Source organism: Desmodus rotundus, chromosome 4, assembly GCF_022682495.2.
Source record: "Desmodus rotundus isolate HL8 chromosome 4, HLdesRot8A.1, whole genome shotgun sequence".
Taxonomy (NCBI): Eukaryota; Metazoa; Chordata; class Mammalia; order Chiroptera; family Phyllostomidae; genus Desmodus; species Desmodus rotundus.
The window spans coordinates 178,851,250-178,871,075 of record NC_071390.1 but is presented as its reverse complement, the minus strand read 5'-3'; the positions used below and the strand labels follow the sequence as shown (position 1 = coordinate 178,871,075).

The window sequence follows — 19,826 nt, the reverse complement described above, 5'->3', positions numbered from 1 at the left end:
GGAGCCCTCCCTGCCGGCTCCGCCAGGCCCCGCAAGTTCCTGTCCTAGCAGCGGGCTGTTTTCTCAGCACTTCATCACCGATTGTAATTACACAACTATTTGATTAACGGTCATTTCCCTCAAGAGACTGTAAAACCTGAGAGCGGGGGCGTCAGAGGTCCTCTCACAACTGAAGGCGGCTCTGTCACGAACATGGCACTCAGCATTTGTGGACTCAATCACCCTGTCACCCCTCCTGCCTGCAGCCCGCCTGCCCGCCCGCCCGCCTGGTGGTGTCTGGCCCCAGGGATAACGACGAACAAGGTCACTGCCCTGAGTGGCTCCCAGACCAGCACTTAAATTACTGCCCTACACAGGTGCCCACCCTGTGCCTGAGAGAACCCCCTGAGGTTTCCAGGGCCCCGGGAGGGGGTGACTCGCTGGAGACCACCCCCACAGGTCGGGGAGGGCTCACAGAGCCGCAGGGGTTCGCAGCCTCCCACACCTCCTCCAGCGCCCCGTGCCACACACACTTCAGACGTCCGCCGCCCTGAGCCCACAGGCTCATGCAACTTAAATATGAGGCGCGCCAAGCATGTGTTAAATACGCATCACGCACTCACCTACACACACGGCCTGTCTCTTCGTGCAGGCTGAGCCTGCAAGTCACTATATACACTGCAGAACTGAGCACCTCTGACAAGGTTTTAACTACATACTATGCCACGTGATGACAGCTGGACTGCCACTACAAGGGAGCGATGGCCTCCAAACATGCCCACGCGCTAACCCCCGACCCTGTGCCTGTTCCCTTACACGGCAGAGGGACTGTACAGACGTGATACAGCCACGAGCCAAGGAATGCGGCCGCTTCTAGAAGCTGCAAGAGAAGGAAGAGATTCTCTCCCGAAGCCTCTGGAACAGGGGTGTCAAACTCATTTTCTCCAGGACCACATCAGCCTCGCTGTTGCCTTCAAAGGGCCAAAATAATTTTAGGACTGTATAAATGCAACTACTCCTTAACAGTTAAGGGGTTGAAATTACATTCGGCCCTTTGAAGGCACCCACGAGGCTGATGTGGCCCCCCCGTGACGATGAGTTTGACACCGCTGCTCTAGAAAGACCAGCGCGGCCCACGCTGTCTTCCGAATCTGGAAGACTGATCTGGGACGTCTGACTTCGGAGACCGCAGGCGAGTGCATCTGCGCTGGTCTAGGCCCCCGAGCTCGTGGTAGTGTTTGGAGCAGCAGCAGCACCCTGACACAAGCCCCATCAGCATCCTGTCCCCTGCCCCCGTCTCCCCAGCTACAGCAGCCGAGGGTCCCAGCGACTTCCCCTGGGAAAGCTGGTGAGTGGCAGGGGCGGATTTAGAGCCAAGCAGTCTGACTCCACCGCCTCTTGCTGTCAGCTCCCTTGATGCACTGCTGCTGAGCCGCGGTTTCCACTTCCTAAACAGCGTTCCCTTCCCGGCCCAAGGCCACGTGAACTCTGGGACACAGGCATAGCCCAGGGAACAGCCACCCCTTGCCCATGAACTCAGGGGATAGCACGGAGTTTCTAGTGCCAGCAGGAAGACTCCCCCCAAAGCGCTGCCAAAGCTGACGTGGTGCTTCTTCCAGCGCCACTCCAGCTCACCTCTGACGAGGCACTTAGAGGAGGACTTAGAAATAGCCTCGCTCCGCTCAAATCTTCCATTTCTCAAAGTCTTCTGCAGTCACTTGTGAAGGGAGCAGACTGCACTGCCCCAAAACGTGCCACTCTGGCATGCCGAGTGTTTGAGATTAGAGTCACCTGATACGAGTGACTGGCCCTCCTCTGCCCCAGATAGCAGGAGATTAGTGTCCCATGTGAAGGGGAGGCGTCCTGACCACCAGAGACAGGGAATTCGGGCCACACAGGCCGTAGGAACAAACCTTGTTACTTCCTCACCATCTACTACCAAGCTCACACACTCTTGTCAACTCTTCACAAATGGACTGTTTCCTTATCTAAAGTACATACAAAAGCCTCCGGCCTTAATCACTTCTAAGTCTCATATTTTTTTTTTAAGATTTTATATATTTATTTTTAGAGAGGGGGAAGGGAGGGAGAAAGAGAGGGAGAGAAACATCAATGTGTGGTTGCCTCTTGTGCGCCCCCTACTGGGGACCTGGCCCACAACCCAGGCCTGGGCCCTGACTGAGAATTGAACCAGCGACCCTTTGGGTTCACAGGCTGGTGCAGAATCCACTGAGCCACACCAGCCAGAGTGAGTCTCATATTTTTAAGGTGCTCCTATATGCATGAAACTAAATTTTTCTCACATTAACCTCTGTAATGTCAATATAATTATTAGATCAGGCAAAGAACCTGGAAGGGAAGAAGGGAAAGCGTTTTGGCCCCTGCACTCACTGACTGGGCTTCCACAGGGGGCACCGTGTGCCAGGCCCTGAACTAGGCACCAGCAACCTAAGACGAGCCAGTCGGGCCTGTGCCCACGGACCCCTGGAAAAGGCTTCCAAGCAAATGGCTCCCCTACTGCCATTTCTAAAACACTCTGAACATGCCTGCAGCAATCTTTTTGGTTTTTTACAATTTCATCCATCCATGAGAGTGAAACTGTGGGCATGAAGGGGGACCAGAACGGGAGTAACCACTGACCCTTGCTGAGCTCCCCTGGACACCACCCCACCGCACCAGGAGTGGCCAGGCTTTTCTTACTTAAACCTCAGGAGCTCAGGCAGGGTGGGTGTGACCTTTGCAGAGGAGACGGAAGTTCCTAGCAGCACTGTGGCCGAAGGCCACACACCTGACAGTGAATGACAGAACCAAGACTCAGACTCAAGGCCCTCAGTCCCAAAGTCGGGGCCCTTCCAGGAACGTGGTGAACAACCTCAGCAGCTGTGCCAAACGCAGAGCCATTCTACCCCACTGGCTAACACTTATTTTTTTAATGATACAGTTTTAAGTTAATTTGCCCCCTGTACAGTTTCTTAAGGCAGAAAGTGAGATTATTGACTTGAAAACATTTTTACTATAAATGTCCCTCTCAGCACCGCACCCCACAAATTTTGATACCTTGTATTTTGTTCCATTCCAAACATTTTCTCATTTTTCTCGTGACCTCTGCGTTGTCCCATGATTTGTTTAGAAGCAGGTTACTAGTTTAATCCCCAACTTTGGGGAAATGCTCTTGTTATCTTTGTCGTTGCTTTCTAGTTAATTCCACCGCAGTTAGAGAACTTAGTTTTGTATCATTTTAACCTTTCAAGGTCAGAGTGTCTTCTGCAGTGCGGGTCATGTAAAGTCGTCTCAGCGCGTGTCCCGTGGGCATGGCGGCGCATTCCCTCGGCGTCAGTCAGTCCAGCTGGCTGGCAGTCAGTTCCTCTGTCCTGGCTGACTCTGTCGACAGTTCTGTCCGTTGGTATCTAGAGAGCAGAGCTGGCCCCCCGATTTAACCCTGGCGCTGGGCACCTGCACCATGTGCCCGGCAGCCAGCAGCCGGTGCGCACACATCCAGAATCACTGCGTCTCCGCCAGGCAGCGTCCCGCCTTCTCCTTGGTAATTCTCATTGCTCTGAGGTCTTTTTCTGAAATTAATGTGTCTACTGTCTTCATTTGATTAGTATTTTCAGGGTATATCTCAGCCACCCTTTAATTCTAACCCACGCACTTATATTTAAAGTAAGTCTCTTCTAGACAGTATGTCGTTGGGTCACTTTCCTACCCCCTTCTGGTATGTGTCAGAACTGGGTGTTCGGACACGCAGTCCCGACCGCGTACACTAGCGTAATTATTGCGGTATTTCCACTCAGACCCACCACCTTACTTGTCTCCTGGGTTTTCTTTCTCTTCTTCTTCTACCTTGATTTCGGTTTTTGTAACTTATAATTCCATTTTAATTTATTGGGTTTTTGGCTCTCTTTAGCAGGTGATCTGGGGCTTCAAATATATTTAATGGTTCACAGCCTATTTAGAGCCAACATTTTACCCCTTCAGGTGGAATGCAGAAGCTTGGCCTCCATATCCCCCCCTTTATGCTTTCTCTGTCCGCGCACTTTGTCCACACACACTGAAAACCCCAGACGTTACCTTCCCCTTCAGCCAACGACACTGTGCAGAGCTCACTGAGAGAGCCGTCTCTGCTCCTCTTCCTTCCCGAGTTCCCAGTTCCCTCCTGGCGTAACGTCCCCGTCTGAAAAGCTCCCTTTGGCAATTCGTTTAGATCTGCTGGCCACAGATTCTCTTAGTTTTCCTTCATCTGAAAACATCACTATTTCATTTTCATGCCTAGGTGTTTTTGCTACGTACAGGACTTTGGGTTAACGGTTCTTTCCTTTTGGCACTTTTAAAAATGCTGTTTCACAAACAAGCAAGCAAAATACAACCAGAGACACCGAAAAAACCCCAAACTGACAGTGACCAGAGGGGAGGGAGGAGAGGATAATGGGGATGACAGGGGAAGGGCCATCAAGGAACTCGTGTAAAGGACACACGGACAAAGCGGGGTAGGCTCGAGGGTGGGAGGCTGGAATGGGGGGGGGCGGCGTGGTGAGGTGAAAATGGGGACAGCGGGACTTGAACAACAGTGAAAAAAAGAAAGAAATCCAAAACAGTAATTCAAACAGATAAAAAGATTAAAAAATGAAAAAAATTAAAATGCTGTTTCATTTCGTTCTGACAAAAATCAGTCACTCGATGTGTCGTTCCCCAACCGTGATGTGCGCTTTCTGGCTGCTTGCGAAGTTCCTGTCTTCGGATTCCAGTGACCGAGTCACGATGGCCCAGGGCACGGACCACTTTGTCGTCACCCTGCCTGGAGTCCCTGGAGCCCCTGGAGCCCCGTCCCTAAATGTGTCGGTGTTTGTCTTTTGTCTGATTTGAAACACACGTGGCCATTGGTTATTTCAACAGTTTTTTCCGCATCACAGTTTTCTCCTCTCCTTCTCAAGCTCCGGTAACACAAACGCTGGACTTCGACGTTGTCCCGCACGTCCCCAAGGCTCTGCTCGTGCCCATTTTTTCCCACCTTTTTCCTCTGTATTATTCAGACTAATTTCTACTGATCTATCTTAAAGCTCACTGACTCTTTCCTCTATCATCTCCGCTCTGCTACTGGGCCTATCCAGTTAGTTTTTTATTTCAGTTACTGTATTTCTCAGTTACACAATTTTTAGGGAGTTCTTTGTATTTTCTACTTCTTTACTGACACGCTCTGTCTGTTTCAAAAGCGCTTGCCCTTACTGGTCAGAACATTGACGGGGTAGTCCCAACGCCTGTGTGGTCTCGCACCGTTGTCTGCTGTCTGTCATTTCCTGTGGGAGCTGACATTTTGCATATTGTTACCAGACTCTGGGTCTTGTCTAAACCCTGGGGAATGTTGATATTTTGTTTCAATAAGCAAGTGACCCAGCTGGATTCCAGACCCAAGTTCCAACCAGCCTTGTGTTTGCTGCAGTTCAAGGTCAAGTTTTCAAAGCCTTTGCGGTACTTGGTGAACCCATCCCACATGTGCACCCCCAAGTGGCCAGACTTGGGATTTGGGTGGTGGTGTGTCCCCACGGTCTGTTCTCAAAGTCCATGGAAGTCACTTGGGTCAGACCCATGTATCCACAACTTGGGAGTAAGCCCAGGGTTTCAGAGTAACCTTAAGGGATCACCTTCCTAGCTCCTCCTCCCCACACTCCCCCCAGGACTCGCCGGTTTCCCCCGGCTCCCCTTTTCTGGTTCTCCAGGCACTCTCTCCCACAATATGCCTGCCGTGGGGGTCCGTGGTGGGGCCGCCTGGTGGGGAGAGGATACGGCACTAGGGCTTTGTCTGCCCCACCGTCCTGGCAGCGGAAGGCTCCCGCCAGCCCTTGCTCTGCTGCCACGAGACCGCTTCGGGGAGGGGCGTGCGAGGCCGAGAGAGACCAGAGGGGAGTACGGGGCTCCCCACTCCTCACAGCCCACTAGGGGAGCCCCTGGGACTCTCCCTGTCCACACTGACACCCACTCCTGGGTCTGGTGCTGCCCTAAGTTCAGGCTGTGAAGTACCAGAGGGGAAAATGGTAACCTCAATCGATTTAGTGGAACCTCAAGTTCCGGTTTTCCTCCCAAAGCACCTGCTACTGCTGCTTTTCCGAGTCTTCCGATCGCTGCTCCGGGTGTTATTTTCAAATGTGCAGCTGCAGCGCTGGGGGAGCTGGAGCAGAGCGTGCTTGCTCGTCCTTGCCTAGGACGGGGCTCCGCTCTTTTTCGTAAACTCACTCAAACCAGTCTTCCGAAGGTTCACGGGACAGTGGCAATGACAGAAGTTGTCTGATTTTAGAGTCCGCCTGGAGGCCCACCCCCGTTACCCGCATTGGTCACCGAGGCTTATCCTTCCGCAGTTTGCGATGATTCGTGATTTTCCAGGCACCCCAGACCTCTCAGAACCCAGGGGTGAGAAGACCAGCAATCCCTCTGAGATGTCCCGGATTTGCCCCCTTCTGGGATTCTCTCTTTCACAGCTAACAGCTGACTTGAAATTCCAGAAGGCTACCCAAGACACCGTGAGCTATAAAAATTCAAACCCGCGCACACATCCCCACTCACACGGCAGTGCTTCACCCAGGACACTGAAGTCCACAAGCCTGTCCTTTGCCGCCGTTCTATCCCTGCCACATGGCCGCTGCCTCTGGGGCCAACCAGGATGGCGACTTTCTGCTCAGCCTCACTCCCTGGCAACAGTGCCAGTTTCTCAGGTCTGTGCCCACAGCGTGGGGGCTGAAGGGTCCAGAAACACTGCTCTAAAGCCTCCCCAAATGTTGGCGGCCCTGAGCGCGTGACACCTACTCAAGTTACAAAGACTCACTTTCACTTACATAGTCTTTTCTTTAAAAAAATTAAAAGAAAGTGGAAAAATTACTGAAAGGAAAAATACCAACACGCAAACAGTAGTTATTTGGGGGCAGAAAGACTCCTGGTGTTTTCTTTTTCTTAATTTGCTAATACCTTAAATATCTACAAATTAATATAACCAGGAAGTACATATTGCTAATTCATCTTAAACTCCCCATTAACTTCCCAATAACTTGAGCACCCGGGGGACCAGCGAGCCACCCTCCTCAGGCCAGGCTACTCAGGAAGACCTCGCCCCACAATCCATCCACACAGCTGCCCCGGAGCGTCGGAGTTGGCCAGCCAGGCCCTGCCTCCCAAACAAAACTGCTCGTCAGCCTCCCCTTCGGAGCTTCAGCATGAACGAAACACCTGTCAAACTGGAGGGGCGGTGCGACAAGGGGAGTCCAGAGCGACGCAAATGTTCAGACCTGGGAGAGGGCCAAGTCTGTCATGCACTACAGTGAGGAAAGAGGCCAGGGGAGCAAGTCCAACAGAGCAGGGGAAGGGAACAAAGTGTAGGCCTGTCCCTGTCGAACAGGGACTGCCCGTGAGCCACCCCGTGGAGCTGTGCAGTGGGTGGCTGGACGCCTCCATCGGAGGCTCGGGGAGGGGGTCCTGGCAGCAGACACATGCGGGGGGCAGTGCAGGCAGAATGTATGAGCCTCGTGTCCAGCTGGGATCTCTCAGAGGGTGGCCAAGGCAGAGAAGCACCGAGGGGCACTCTAACATGCAGAGGCACCCAGCAAGGGAAACGGAAAGGCTGAGGAGAGGCCAACTGAGTCAAGATTGAAAGGGGACCACTGGCTCTGACGACTGGCAGTCACGTAAACACCTGGATTTCAGAGAGACACACTTAGTGTTGCAAAGACGCCTCCAGGATGGCTGCACCCCACGTCGGCACAACTCCGTCACAGGTGCATTCACTTGTGATCTGTTTAAACCTCGCCCATGATAAGCTCCAACGGCGGCAGAAGCCAGGCACGTTTTGCCCTTCATTACAACCAGGGTGGATCCACACGGGGGCTCAATTTGTGGAGCAAATGAGAGGACCGTGGAACCCAATGAAGGCGGACCCCTCATTTCACAAGGCCCAGGACTGCACTGCGGACAGCGTCACCACCTCGCCAGTGCGGCCAGAGCCCCCCTCCACACACCCCACGACAGCAGACCTGAAGGCGGCCATCTTCAGATGCGGTCTCCCCTCCTGGCTCTCAAGAGCGCGTCTGGTTCACCGAAAACCGCTGAAACGTGTGCCTGCCCCTCGCTGGGCCCTTCCCTTCCCCTGCTCTGGCAAGGACGGCTGTTTTCCTCCCAACGCCCGATGCGCCTTCCTGCACGACAGCAGCGCCACGCCTCCGCAGGCGGGAGGACCAACCGGGGCCCTTGCTGGGATGCAGCTTGTCATGGCTCAGTCCTGGCATTCATTTGGCGTGTCTGGGGTTCGTTTGGTAAGGCCTGTTACCTTGTGTCCCCAACAAATGCCAGGGCGGCGATGACGTTAGTCTGGGGACCACACTCGGAGGACCCCTATTTCAGTGTGACTCACACAGCTGTCCTAGGTCATTTTTATTTTCCCTGTTAGGAAAATCTCTCAGAAATCATGATGTAAGCTGAGAGAAAATAATGTACTTTTCAAAACTTTTATGAAATTTGAAAAGGTAACTAAAAGTAACATTTCAATATTTTTTAAAAACTGCTGCTGTGTGTGTGTGTGTGTGTGTGTGTGTGTGTATGGTCTGTCCAGAAGGTCTCCAGCCATGTAAAAGTCTCCGAAAAAGGAGACATTCGTTGAAGAAGATAAAAGAATCACTGTACACGGGACAATGATGCCTCAGTCCCCTTCAAAGCAGGCACCGTGGGACCTCACACAGGTCTCCCAATCGCCATCAGCTGCCCCGTAGTGTTTTCCTGAATCTCATCAACAATCTGCAACCTCTTCCCTTCCAAAGGTGATTTTAGTTTTAGGAAAACCCCGAAGTCACAGGGCACCAAATCTGGGCTGTAGGGGACTGAGTCTCCTGGGTGATTGATGTTTAGCCAAAAAACTGCATGAGACGTGATGCGTGAATGGGAGCACTACTGTGATGAAGGTGCTCATCACCAGCTGCCCGCGGCTGCGGCCTTCTGATGACCGAACAATTTCTGCAGAGGAACGTTCAAGCTTAATGCAAAGTGCATTGCAGATTCATTGCTCTACTCACTCAGTCATTTTGAATGTGACAGTCACACGGTACGCACGCTCACTCAATGGCGTCTACTGCCCCCACTGACTAGTACAGTGAAGTCACCATTGTTCACACACGCGCATTCCAGTCCACTCTCCTTGGCTGGACATTAGTGTCACACAAACCATTCCCCTTATATTAACAATGGCTGGACTTTTTCCGGACAGACCATATATATGTACGTATGTATGTACATATACGTCTCTCTCGAGAGATCTGGCCAAGTTAGAAGTCAAATATGCCCCACAGTGTCACAGTACCAAGGCCACACACGGGGCCTAGTGATTAACTGAAAGTCATGGCAGCCACTCCTTGAGAACTAACTCTGGGCCACATGCTGTGCCCAAATGGGCAAAAATGTCTCATACATTATCTCTTCAGTTATAAGAATCCAGTGAGTAGGAACCACAACGCCCATTTTACAGATGAGAAAACCGAGCAGTAACTGGCCCAAGGTCGTACGGATAAGAGAGGTGAAGCTGGAAATCAAATCCAAGCCTGCGAGTCCCAAGATCCTGGAAGGTGTGCACGCCTGTCCGCTCGGCTCAACCACCTTCGTGCCCCCGGTGCCCCGCACAGGACTGCCCCCGGCACAGCAGTGCCCGGTGAACAAGCGAACGAAGGGACCTAGGGAGGGCTCGCACACGCCCTCACCTCCTGCTGTCCCCGGCAGACGTGTCCCAGGACAGACACGGCAGCGGCACACACTTTCCCGAGCCTACGACGTGAGGCCGCGTGCAGCACGTGATGGATATGCACTCCCGTGCTCCTCCCCGCAGAGGCGGGACGAGTTTCCCCAGACCTCAGAGGGACTGCGAGGTTCTGAAAGGTTAAGTAACGTGCCCAAAGCCACACAGCCACACTGTGCCAGAGCAGGGGCACAAGCCCTGGCGTCTGACTCCAGAGTCCCTGCTCTGAAGTCACGGTGGGGCGCTGCCTCTCTCCAGTGACGAGAGCACTCCAAAAGAAGGGAAGGGGGTCTGCTTCCCGAACACGTCACTGAGGCTGCCGCGCCTCCTGGAGCTGCCCGTCACCATCTGGGGTCACGAGTCCAGGCGCTCAGGCCCCAGCACCACACACCGGGCCCCCCTCTAGAGCGAGTGAGCTGACACCTGTGACAGCACCAGCCTGGGCCTGGTGCGCAGGGGCCGGCTGCGGCAGGTCCCTGGCTCTGCACCCTCTCCAGCCTCGCCAGCTGCGGGGAGGAGGGGGAGGGGGGAGGAGAGGGCCAGAGACACAAAGCACAGGCAGACAGGACACGGCGGGTCGTATGGCTCCTGCAGGTACAGCTTCAGCCTTTACTACTGACGGCTGAAGCCAGGCAGCCCTCTTCTCCACAGTGCGGTGTTTCCAAACGAGCAGCGGTGGTAGCAAAAGTCCCTTCCAGTTCAGAACGCGTCCATGCTCAGCTCTGAACACATCCATAAAAGGGCAGCAAAGAAATGCAAACACGAGGCAAGAGATGTTAAGGGCCATGAGGAAAATCGATTTAGTAAGAGAATTACTTTCTTGAAAGCATGGATTTCTTTCAAAATATTTTAACCGCTTACCTACTTAAGTTTCCTAAGAAATTTATCACTGAGTTTTACAAACAAACCCATCATCATATTTTAATTTTATCCTCTTTTAAGAAGCCTATACAATAAATGATCCAAATTTACCATCAACCTATAAAAGTGAGCTCCAACACCGGTTTCCTTTGTGAGCCTCCAGGGTCCAGACAACTTCTCTAGGCCGCGTTCAGAACAAACTTCATTGACAAGGCGTGAAAAAGGCACAAACCCCTGGCTGCTCAAGCCAGAACAGCAGAGTGTGCTCACTGCCTCGCCCCGCACGCCACACGCCCAGGTCTAATGTGTGTGGTCCTCCAAGGGGCCATGCTCCGTGACCCCGCAGCTACCACAGCACTGAGCTGGACACCACGCTACCTTGCACAGGTCTGAGAGCCAGGCCCATGCCAGGGTGACCGCATCACTCCGCACTCAGGTCGGAGCCAGCGCAGACACATCACATCATCCCACACGGGCCCCGGGGAGCCCCTCGCCCTGCCTGCTGGGCCGATGCTGCCCCCTCCTGCAGAGAGGCAGAGAAGCAGTGGGGGCCCATCGCCAGGCTGAATCCCAGCTCTGTCACTCACGGGCTGTACACGTGGCTCGGCCTGCGTCTCGGAGCTTCTTTGGTACCATGAGGATGATAACAGTATATTCTTCACGAGGCTGTTGCGAGTTTTACATGGACTAGAAACCCAAGTGCTGACTCAACGCCGGCACACAGTAATCACTCAGTACACGATCCGCCCCCAGTATTATTCACTCTCTGACACACCTTTGCACTCCATCTCCTGGGTGGCCTTACCTGGCAGGCCCTGCCACCCTCCCGCACAGGTGTGGGAGGCCCCCTGTGCTGCTCCTCCCAACGCCTGACCCGGAATCAGGTCCTCCCCAAAGGGCACGCTGAGCACAGGTGCTGTGTCGCCTCTCTGACCCCCCACAGAGCACAAGGGCTCCCATTAGCAGGTCCTCAAGTGGTCACTAAACAATTACCACTGAGTACAAAACCGAGGTGGGGAGGGTCGGGGGGCGCAGTGCCACAGTCCTGGGCAAACAGCACACCATTAGGATGGCTGGGAGGCCGGTGGTGAAAACCAGCAGCCCCTGACCTTGCGGTGTCCCTGCATGAGCCCCTCCTTGGGAAGACAAGCACATGCCCCCAATAGCTGGCATCTCCCCCCCATGGGGAGCCAGTGGGGAGGAGACACCACAGACCTGGCCAGACCCGGAACCCTATCCCCTTCCCGGCAGCAGGCAGGTAGCCTCAGAGCCAGCAAGGGGAAGGGTCCCTGCAGCCTGGGGGGACAATGGCCTTCCCAGCCAGAGCTGCCCTGGAAGGATCCAGTTCCAGAAACTCATGGGAGCAGAGAAGGAGCATGCTTTAGTATCAAACACAATTTATAAAAATTAGCAATAATCACACGTGCAACTGTAACTGGAAACTGATTAAATTAAATCATTACAAATATCCAAAGGCCAGCATTCGCAACTGAATGCCCCTATGTGCATGTTACAAACTGTAAAAATGATAAAGGTTAATTAAAGTCACCAATGTTCTGAAGACAGACTTAAATTTTAGGAACTTGGCATGCAAATTAATACAAAGTTTCCCAGGCGCAAAGCCTCAAAAACAGTCATTTTGCAAGCTTCATAAACACGCGCCACACGGCGTATTTCTGGGGTTATCTGGTATACCTTCTGTATTGTCTTTGACTCTTTCTGGGCATTCTCTCGGAGTGGCATTTTTCCAAACAACTTCCATCCCAAGTCATTTTGTTTGTCAGGTCTCGCATTTTGTTTTCTAGCAAGCAAATTCCTACAGGAAGAAAATAAAACGGTTAGGGAATTTCTAGGTGTTCACAGACACATCAGGACAGCCCAGTCACTCTCCAACGGAAACAAGCAGACTTCCTGTGGGAGAACAACGCGACAGGCCACACACTTTAATTTCGCAGACTCGATTTTCATACAGACACAGAATTAGGCAGCAGGCGAAAGAACCTGAACCTCAAATAAGCTTTGTTATTCACTGTTACCTGTACAAATTCTTTAATTTAAAGAAATGTATTACGTCATAACATAGTACACGGGAAAAGCGAACTTTGAAGTCAGGCCACAGTGGACTGAAGCCCTGGTTCGGTCCGCACCTGCACCGCCCTGAGCCTCGGCGTCCTCATGTCTAAAAGGGTCTCTGCCTGACCAAAGTCACAGAAGAACAGCTGCTTCGGGGCGTCAGCTTGAGTTCCGCAAGGCTGTCTGCAAGGTGAGCCTGCGTCACCTGCTTGCAGCGTCTGTAGGGGTCATAGAAAGACAGCTACCCACGGGACTGCTGCCAGGTCTGCTCGCCCAACACGTAAACACATGTCCCAAACGGGAGCACAGAGTCAGCGGGGTTCTGGAATACACTGCACCGGCACACTCATTAAAGACGAGAGGTCTCGGGGGCCCGCTGGTAAGGATGCCACGAGCAGCACCCCAGGTGCAGAGAGGAGGAAGGCGCTGTGAGGAGAGCCTCATGGGAGCAGCTGCTAGTGCGGGCGCTGCCACCAGCGAGGTCCGGGACAGTTTACTCACCAACATAAATGAGAACAAGGGGTCACAGTTCACTGACTACAACAGAGATGCACGAGCCCCTAAGGGGGCAAACAAACAGAGAGGAATAAATGGGGGGGGGGGGGAAGAGCAGCAGAATGCCGCCCAGTGGGGGTCGAAAGACGATGGAGTCAGAAACTGACTGCGATGCTGAAACTCGTAGGTGGAAGCGGGATCAGTAACAGGAATTTTACAGTTTGAAAGCATCTCCCACAAATCACTTCTCAATCACTAAGGCAAAAACAGCTGTCTCCACAGTGGGGAAACCTCCTCGCCCGAGGGATCCACGCTGGCATCTCTGACGTCAGGAGAGACGGCACACGCTGCTGCCCAAAAATGCACCTCCGGACTCTAACCCCCAGGGCACGCAGACACACCCAAACGGGGGGGGGGGGGGGGCCCAGGCTACAACACAGTGATTCTAGACTCTAAAAACGTCAGCGTCATGAAAGGCCAAGCCAGGCAGAAGGACTGTTCAGGTTAAAAGGCAACTAAGGAGACCCGACTAGGAAATGCAGTGGGTGAGCCTGGACCACGGCCAGGACCACGCGGGGAAGCTGTAAAGATTATCAGGCACTCGACAAAATGTGAGCAGAGTGTGGGTTACAAAACAGCCCCAGGTCGGTGTGAAGTCTCCTGACCTTGAGAGCTGCAGCCCTCGTTCTCAGGAAACTCTGATGTGTGCTGGGGCGAGGGCACGGCACCTGCGATGCACTCTCCCAATGCCCAGGGCCATTCCCTTCTGAATAGTAAGGCCTAACTAACAGCTAACTCCAAGAGTCGGCTGCTGGTCCCCCGCCCTGGCCCTGCAGGACGCCCACCGCCTCGGCCTGACGCCACGGCCCCCTCCTTTCCGCCCAGCGATCAGGGCCCCTCCCGAGAGCAGAGAGGTCACCGCAGCCCTGTCCTCAACTCCCTGCAACAGTGTGAGTCTCTGTTCGAGCACCACCCCACTGGCCGTTCCCCTGCCCTCCCTCAGAACGCTCCCCAGGAGGGGACATGTGTGCCCACTGGACAGTCACTGCCACCCCGTCGCGTCCTTTCTCCACCAGGGAACGGAGAGCCAAGGAGAGGGGCTATCTGTCCTCGGCCTCATGCCCCCAGCTAGGCCAGCACTCTGCACGAAGGCAGTCAGGCATCAGAGAGATCTGAGGGAAGAGGCCACATTCGCAAGAAAGGTGGGCGGAAGGAAGGCGCCCCGCAGGTGCTGGCCCCACCAGGGATCTGCTGATGGAGATGCTGAAGAGGCCTGGGGAGCGCACACTGGGCTCTCGGTGGCTGCGCCACCCCAACGGCAAGGGAAAATACTGACCCTCGCAGCACGGCCAGGGGGAGGCCGAGCACCAGGGCGAGAGGAGCCGGCTTGCAAAAGAGTTATTTTCATTTCGACAGGTAACAACTCAGAGGAAACGATGTGAGACACCAACGAGGACAAAAAAGGGACTCATATCAGAAATCTACCAAGTCCAGTGACCGAAAGCAACCTCACAGGGCGATCGGATCGCACGTCCCCACTGGGCAGGTCACGTGGGCAGTCATGCCCAGGCCTCCACCTTAAGGTCAGTCTGCGCCCTAAGCCAGCCATGTGCGCCGCCCCGTGCCTCGGGGCCAGCACCCCTCTGACATGCCCCTCTCCTAGCTCCCCCAGAGCCCTAACCACCCCGCACCTTGGCTTCTCTCACCTCCAAGGAGCCCCCTTATGTTCTCTCCTTGACTTCAAGTGCGTCAGTGAAGCTGCGAGGCTGTCTCCCCGCAGAGCCCCCGAGAGTCTGCTCCCTCCCCAGCAGTATCGGCCGGCTAGTTCAAATAAGCTTTTACAAAGATTCTCTACAGGCTTGGCTGTTTCTTACGTCAGTGCCAGTGACAAAGTAATGTTAAAAATTAGGGCGTGTCAGTGCCTGCCTGCCAGCTCGCCTGTGAAGCCAGAAGCTCACAGGTCCACTGTAGAGTGCCAGGTCACAAGTAAATAGCGTCCTCAGAATTGGAGCAAGACCGGTCAGTGACGCATTTCACTGGGGCAAAATGGACCACGAGAAGCCTGGTGCCCACCAAAGCTTTCCTTTCCCCAGCCACCTCCACTCCCTTACTGCCCCGGGCCGTCCAGCACACCCCAGGGGTGGGGAGTGCGGAAGACTGAGGCCGGAAAAGAGGCACAGGGGCCTGAGTGAGGGTGGGAAAGCACTGGCCCCGGAGAGGAGAAGAGCCCTCGCCCCGACCAGGTTTAGAGCTGTGTGTCCGACACAGGCGCCACCTCCACACGTGGCTCCTGAGCACTAAGCGTGTTATCACGCTGAAAGGCGTCAGCTCTGACACGGTGTTGCTGAAATGCCACAAAAAGACTGAACACAACCCTAGGGTTCGAGACACACTCATACACAGCATTGAGGGTCGGAGGGCACTTTCTGGAAAGACTGAGCTGTGGATAAAGGACAGGGCAGGAGCGTGGCCGTGTGACGTGCAGCCTGTGACACTGCATCACACTGGCGGGGACACACACAGACTGTCTCTGGCAGAAGAGGGAAACTGGGAACAGTCACCGCTCTGCGACGGGTCCTCAAGGTAAAAGGCACGTGGCAGGAAGGGGACCTGACACCACACGCTCCTCCACACGTCCCCAGTCTTGAACCTCGCAGACGTGTCGCCCACTGAAAAAGGCCGCGAGGACTTGAGGAGGAACGCGACAGAACCGTCAGGGGGCAGAGCTGCGGGAAGCCACAGGCCGGCCCCCTGCCTGGCTGGCCTTCCCCACACGGGGGCTTGGCCACTCGGGGGCTCCGGCGTTGATCGGCTCCAAGAAAACCCCTGCTGCTCCGGCATCCCCACCGCCTGTTTGTGGGGGCAGGTCCAGCTTCGGGGAGCTTTTATCACTGGGGAGAATCCTCTAAGGAAACAGAACCCTTAATGGTGTTTAACTGTGAACTCGAAATCGGGTACAAGTGGGGGCCCTAAAGGCTAATTGCCATCAAAGTCGTAAGCCCGACTCTGCCCGCCTGGCCGCGGACCCCGGGACCCAGCGCTCACGGCACAGGCTGCAGCCAGGCTGTCCCTTTCAGCTCCGCACCCCACCGACTTAACCTGCAGGCGTTCCCAAGGTCAAAAGGTGACTCAGGAGCTACTTAAAATGCTCCCTGACCAGAACAGATCAGAAGGTGCAAGGGGCCCTGTGCAACGGCCGGGGCGGCGCGGCCTGGACACTGCCCACTTGTCTCTCTCCCACTGGAATGGAAGGTCCGGGGGGGGGGGGGGGGCGGTGGACACAGCAGGTCCCTGGGTAACGGCCCTGGTTAGTTGTAATTACTGATGAGACGCCGGAGGTCTTCACCCTCGTAGACAGCGGTTGGCCTCGTGCCGTTTCACTCAAAGACGCAGAGCCTATGGACAGGTTACGTAAGGACTTACCCTACTGCCTCTCCACTTACTGGGCGCCTCTGGCCTAGACCAGTGCCTGGCATGCGGGGAAATAGTCCAACTTACTCAATGCGCGCTTTTGCGGGGGATCTTCACAAGTACTACATGAGAATTATTCCTGCTGATTTAAAATAGAGGAGGCTAGGATTCGGACGGGGTGGGGACCCCTGCCCAGAGACACACAGCTAACCGGCAGAGCTGAGTCAGACCAAAGTCTCCGAGGCTGTCACCTGGCAACTGGAGTCAGCGGGAGCGAGCCAAGGAAGCAGTCCTCCTGACCCACCCAGCGGAGCAGGTTCCACCAGCCACCACCTCTCAGTCTTGAGCAATAACCCTCCGCAGGCCCCTCCTTCAGCACACCATGCACCTGAACTGCCGCAACAGGGAACTCCGGGGGCCCCCTGCTCTTCCTTGCCCTGCCCTCGCTGCCAGGAGCTGCAGCAACACGGTCAGGAGTGAACGGGAACACACAGCACCCAGTCCCACAGGAACAGCGGGGTGTCTCCTCTCCCACCTCCCGAGCCGTGGCTGCCTTCCACAGAGCACCTGTCAGGAACCGGGCTGCACCCGGCACGTCACGGACATTTCTCGTGTGCAACAGCCCTACAGGGGAAGGTGCCCGAGGCGCCACGGTACAGACGGGAGACGGGCTCAGGGAGGTTAGGAAACTTACTCCTGAAGGGACGCACACACCCTGCTGCTCATCTGGGGCAGAGAAGACAAAAATCTTGAATGATTCTTCTAAACCCGCTTCACAGTTTGTTTTCTCCCCGAGATCTCTGCCCTTTGAACACCGACAGGCTTCACGGCCACATCTGCCCTGGACACACGGGAGGAAAGGGCCAGCTGCGCCCACTGCCCCGCAGGCACGAGGAACAGGACGGCACTCAGCAAGGCAGGCCTCCCGTGTGAAAGCGGCCCCCCCCCCCCCGGAAGTCCTGTGGCCTGTCAGTGTGACCAAATTCCAGGTCCACACACTCCCCAAGTCGCCACGAACACCAGCACACGGAGGCGCTCCTCCTTCAGAAAATGGGCCCCAAGTAGCACCTGAGGCTAAAAAGGTGACCCCTACACACAGCGCTAACAGTCACCGGTGGGCGAGCGAGCAGAGAGCACCGGCTGCCCGCGCACAGCAAGCCCCGGAGCTCCTGGCACACGGCGAGCCTGGCTGGGACGTAGGGCCATACTCGTTTCACCTGAGAAGCACCCCAGGAAGCAACTCTGCCCGGTGCGGGGGCAGGGGGCCCACAACCTCCACACACACCGGAAAACCTGGCTCCAGTTACATCCCCAATTACAAAAGCAAGAAAAGGCCAGGCAGCGACCACAAACCTGTCCACGAACAGGAGCGCGGAGGAGACGGACATCGCGTCTACCGTGACCCCACAGCTCCGCAAGGCTGGCCACAGACGCGCTCACTCTCCCCTCGCCACATTCCTGGCAAGCGGAAGCCGCAGTCCCCGGGAAGCACCGTGGACGCCCTTCGGAGCCAAGCTCCAGAGTCATCTGGAAGGTGAAGGCATGCAGGACAGACCAGCAGGAAAGGCAGGGCTGGGAAGGCAGGGCTCTGCCTCCACCCAAGTCCCAGGGAAGGAGGAGGGCGGGCAGTCTGGGCCAGGAGCGACCAACCGGTTCGGGGGTTCAGCATAGCTCCACCCCATATCTCCTCGCCCTGCAGAGATGCAGAGCCACATACAACGCAGGGTAGGCCACCGAGCCACAAAACCCACGGGACTTCTGTCTAGAAAGCCAGAAGAAGTCACGTTTGCAGCAACTTAAAGCGACTCCCGCATGGCAGACACCTCCCTTTGCTAAGAAGAGGGCGGTTATCAGGTGAGTCATGAACAGGGCCACGGAAACCCCTGTCCGAACCTGGCATCAGAGCCGTCGCCAGGCATCTCCCTGCTCCAACTTAAAAACACCATGGAGAGCTCCTAAAGGACAAGATTCGAATAACGACGACCTCAAGGTCAACAACCTGACCCATTCTACACCCACAAGAAGTTACTACAGGTTGGCCTGCCCGGGCTGCCCGCCTGCCCGCCCGTCTGTCTGGCAGCGCCACGCCCTCTTGGGTCAACAATGAGCCAGTGGTAAAATCACACCCCACCCTCCCACCCCCCACCGGGGTCCTCTAGTAACCAGCTCCATCACCGCTTTAACCCAGGAAAACCATCAGTCACTGCACTTGCAACTGCACAGGAGGTCTGAGCAGACACAGCCCAGAGACAGCCATCTCTGTCAAGAAGAGGTGGCAAGGGGCCAAGACGGAAATTTTAATTTTACATTACAAATTTCTGTGTCGCTAAAACAAAAATCAAAAATGCATGTATTCTTCCTTTTCCAATTACAAAACGTAAGACAAGCAAACAGGGGAGACCACACGGCATAAGCACCTGGTCTGCACCAGGCCCCGGGACTGAGGAGCAAAACCCGCGAGACCTCTGCCCCAGTGCCGCTGACATGGGGCAGGGTGGGGGCGGGGCGAGAAACGAATACACGAATTCTGCGGATCCCAAAGGGCAGCGTCTGGACTAGAGGCAGCATCACCTGGGAACTGGCTGGAAACGCCAGCTCCTGAGCCGCACCCAGGCCCCCCGAATGAGACCCTGCAGAGGGGCCCAGCAACCTCCGACTTCAGGCGCCCTCCAGCCAGCTGCTGCTTGCTCCACTTGGACAAGTGTCTTCTGACCACTGGCCACTTCAAACTTCCGGTCAAATCCTCGCTTCCCGAGGTGTCGGATCCACGTGTCCTGCCCCTCAGGGCGGCAGGGCAGGCAGAGCCATCATTCACACCGCACCGCCCTCCGCCCATCTCAGGGCACCAGCTGCCCCACCCTGGAGAGCACATGGAGCGCCTCCGGGGCCTGCAGGCTGCCCAGGACACCGCTGCGCAGTGTCCACCATCGCCGCCAGGCCACCCAAGGCAAGTGTGCAGCAGGACACTCGCGAGGACACCATGATCAGCACTCTCCCTGAGTGCCACAGGCTGAACGGGTGTCCACACACAGGGGACACACAGAGCCCCTGTGTGGAACTGAACTACGCGGAACGAAAGGAAGTGAGCGCTGCCGCCACACGGGCGCCCTGGGTGAACCTCAGGCGAGGTGGAGCAAGGGAAGCCAGACACTAAAGGATATGCTGCGTGACTTCATTTACCTGGTGCTAAAAAAAAAAAAGGCACAAAACTAATCTCTGGTGACAGCAAGCAAAACAGTGGCTGTTCTGG

The 19,826-nt window shown here is 55.3% G+C and overlaps 1 protein-coding gene across 12 annotated transcripts in view; it reads right to left on the bottom strand.

The window, feature by feature from the left end:
* Positions 1 to 19,826, bottom strand: part of LOC112316798 (TBC1 domain family member 14) — a 168,565-nt gene that overhangs the window by 32,525 nt on the left and 116,214 nt on the right. For 7 of the 12 annotated variants that reach the window (XM_053922483.1, XM_053922481.1, XM_053922482.2 and 4 more), the window contains one exon: positions 12,293 to 12,413. In XM_053922483.1, coding sequence (XP_053778458.1) covers positions 12,293 to 12,413 — 121 coding nt within the window. Of the gene's footprint in view, positions 1 to 12,292; positions 12,414 to 12,744; positions 12,770 to 14,871; positions 14,893 to 17,270; positions 17,498 to 17,929; positions 18,167 to 19,826 lie in introns of those variants that run through there. The other 5 variants (XM_024573723.3, XM_024573724.4, XM_045183034.3 and 2 more) reach the window with 5 other exon arrangements.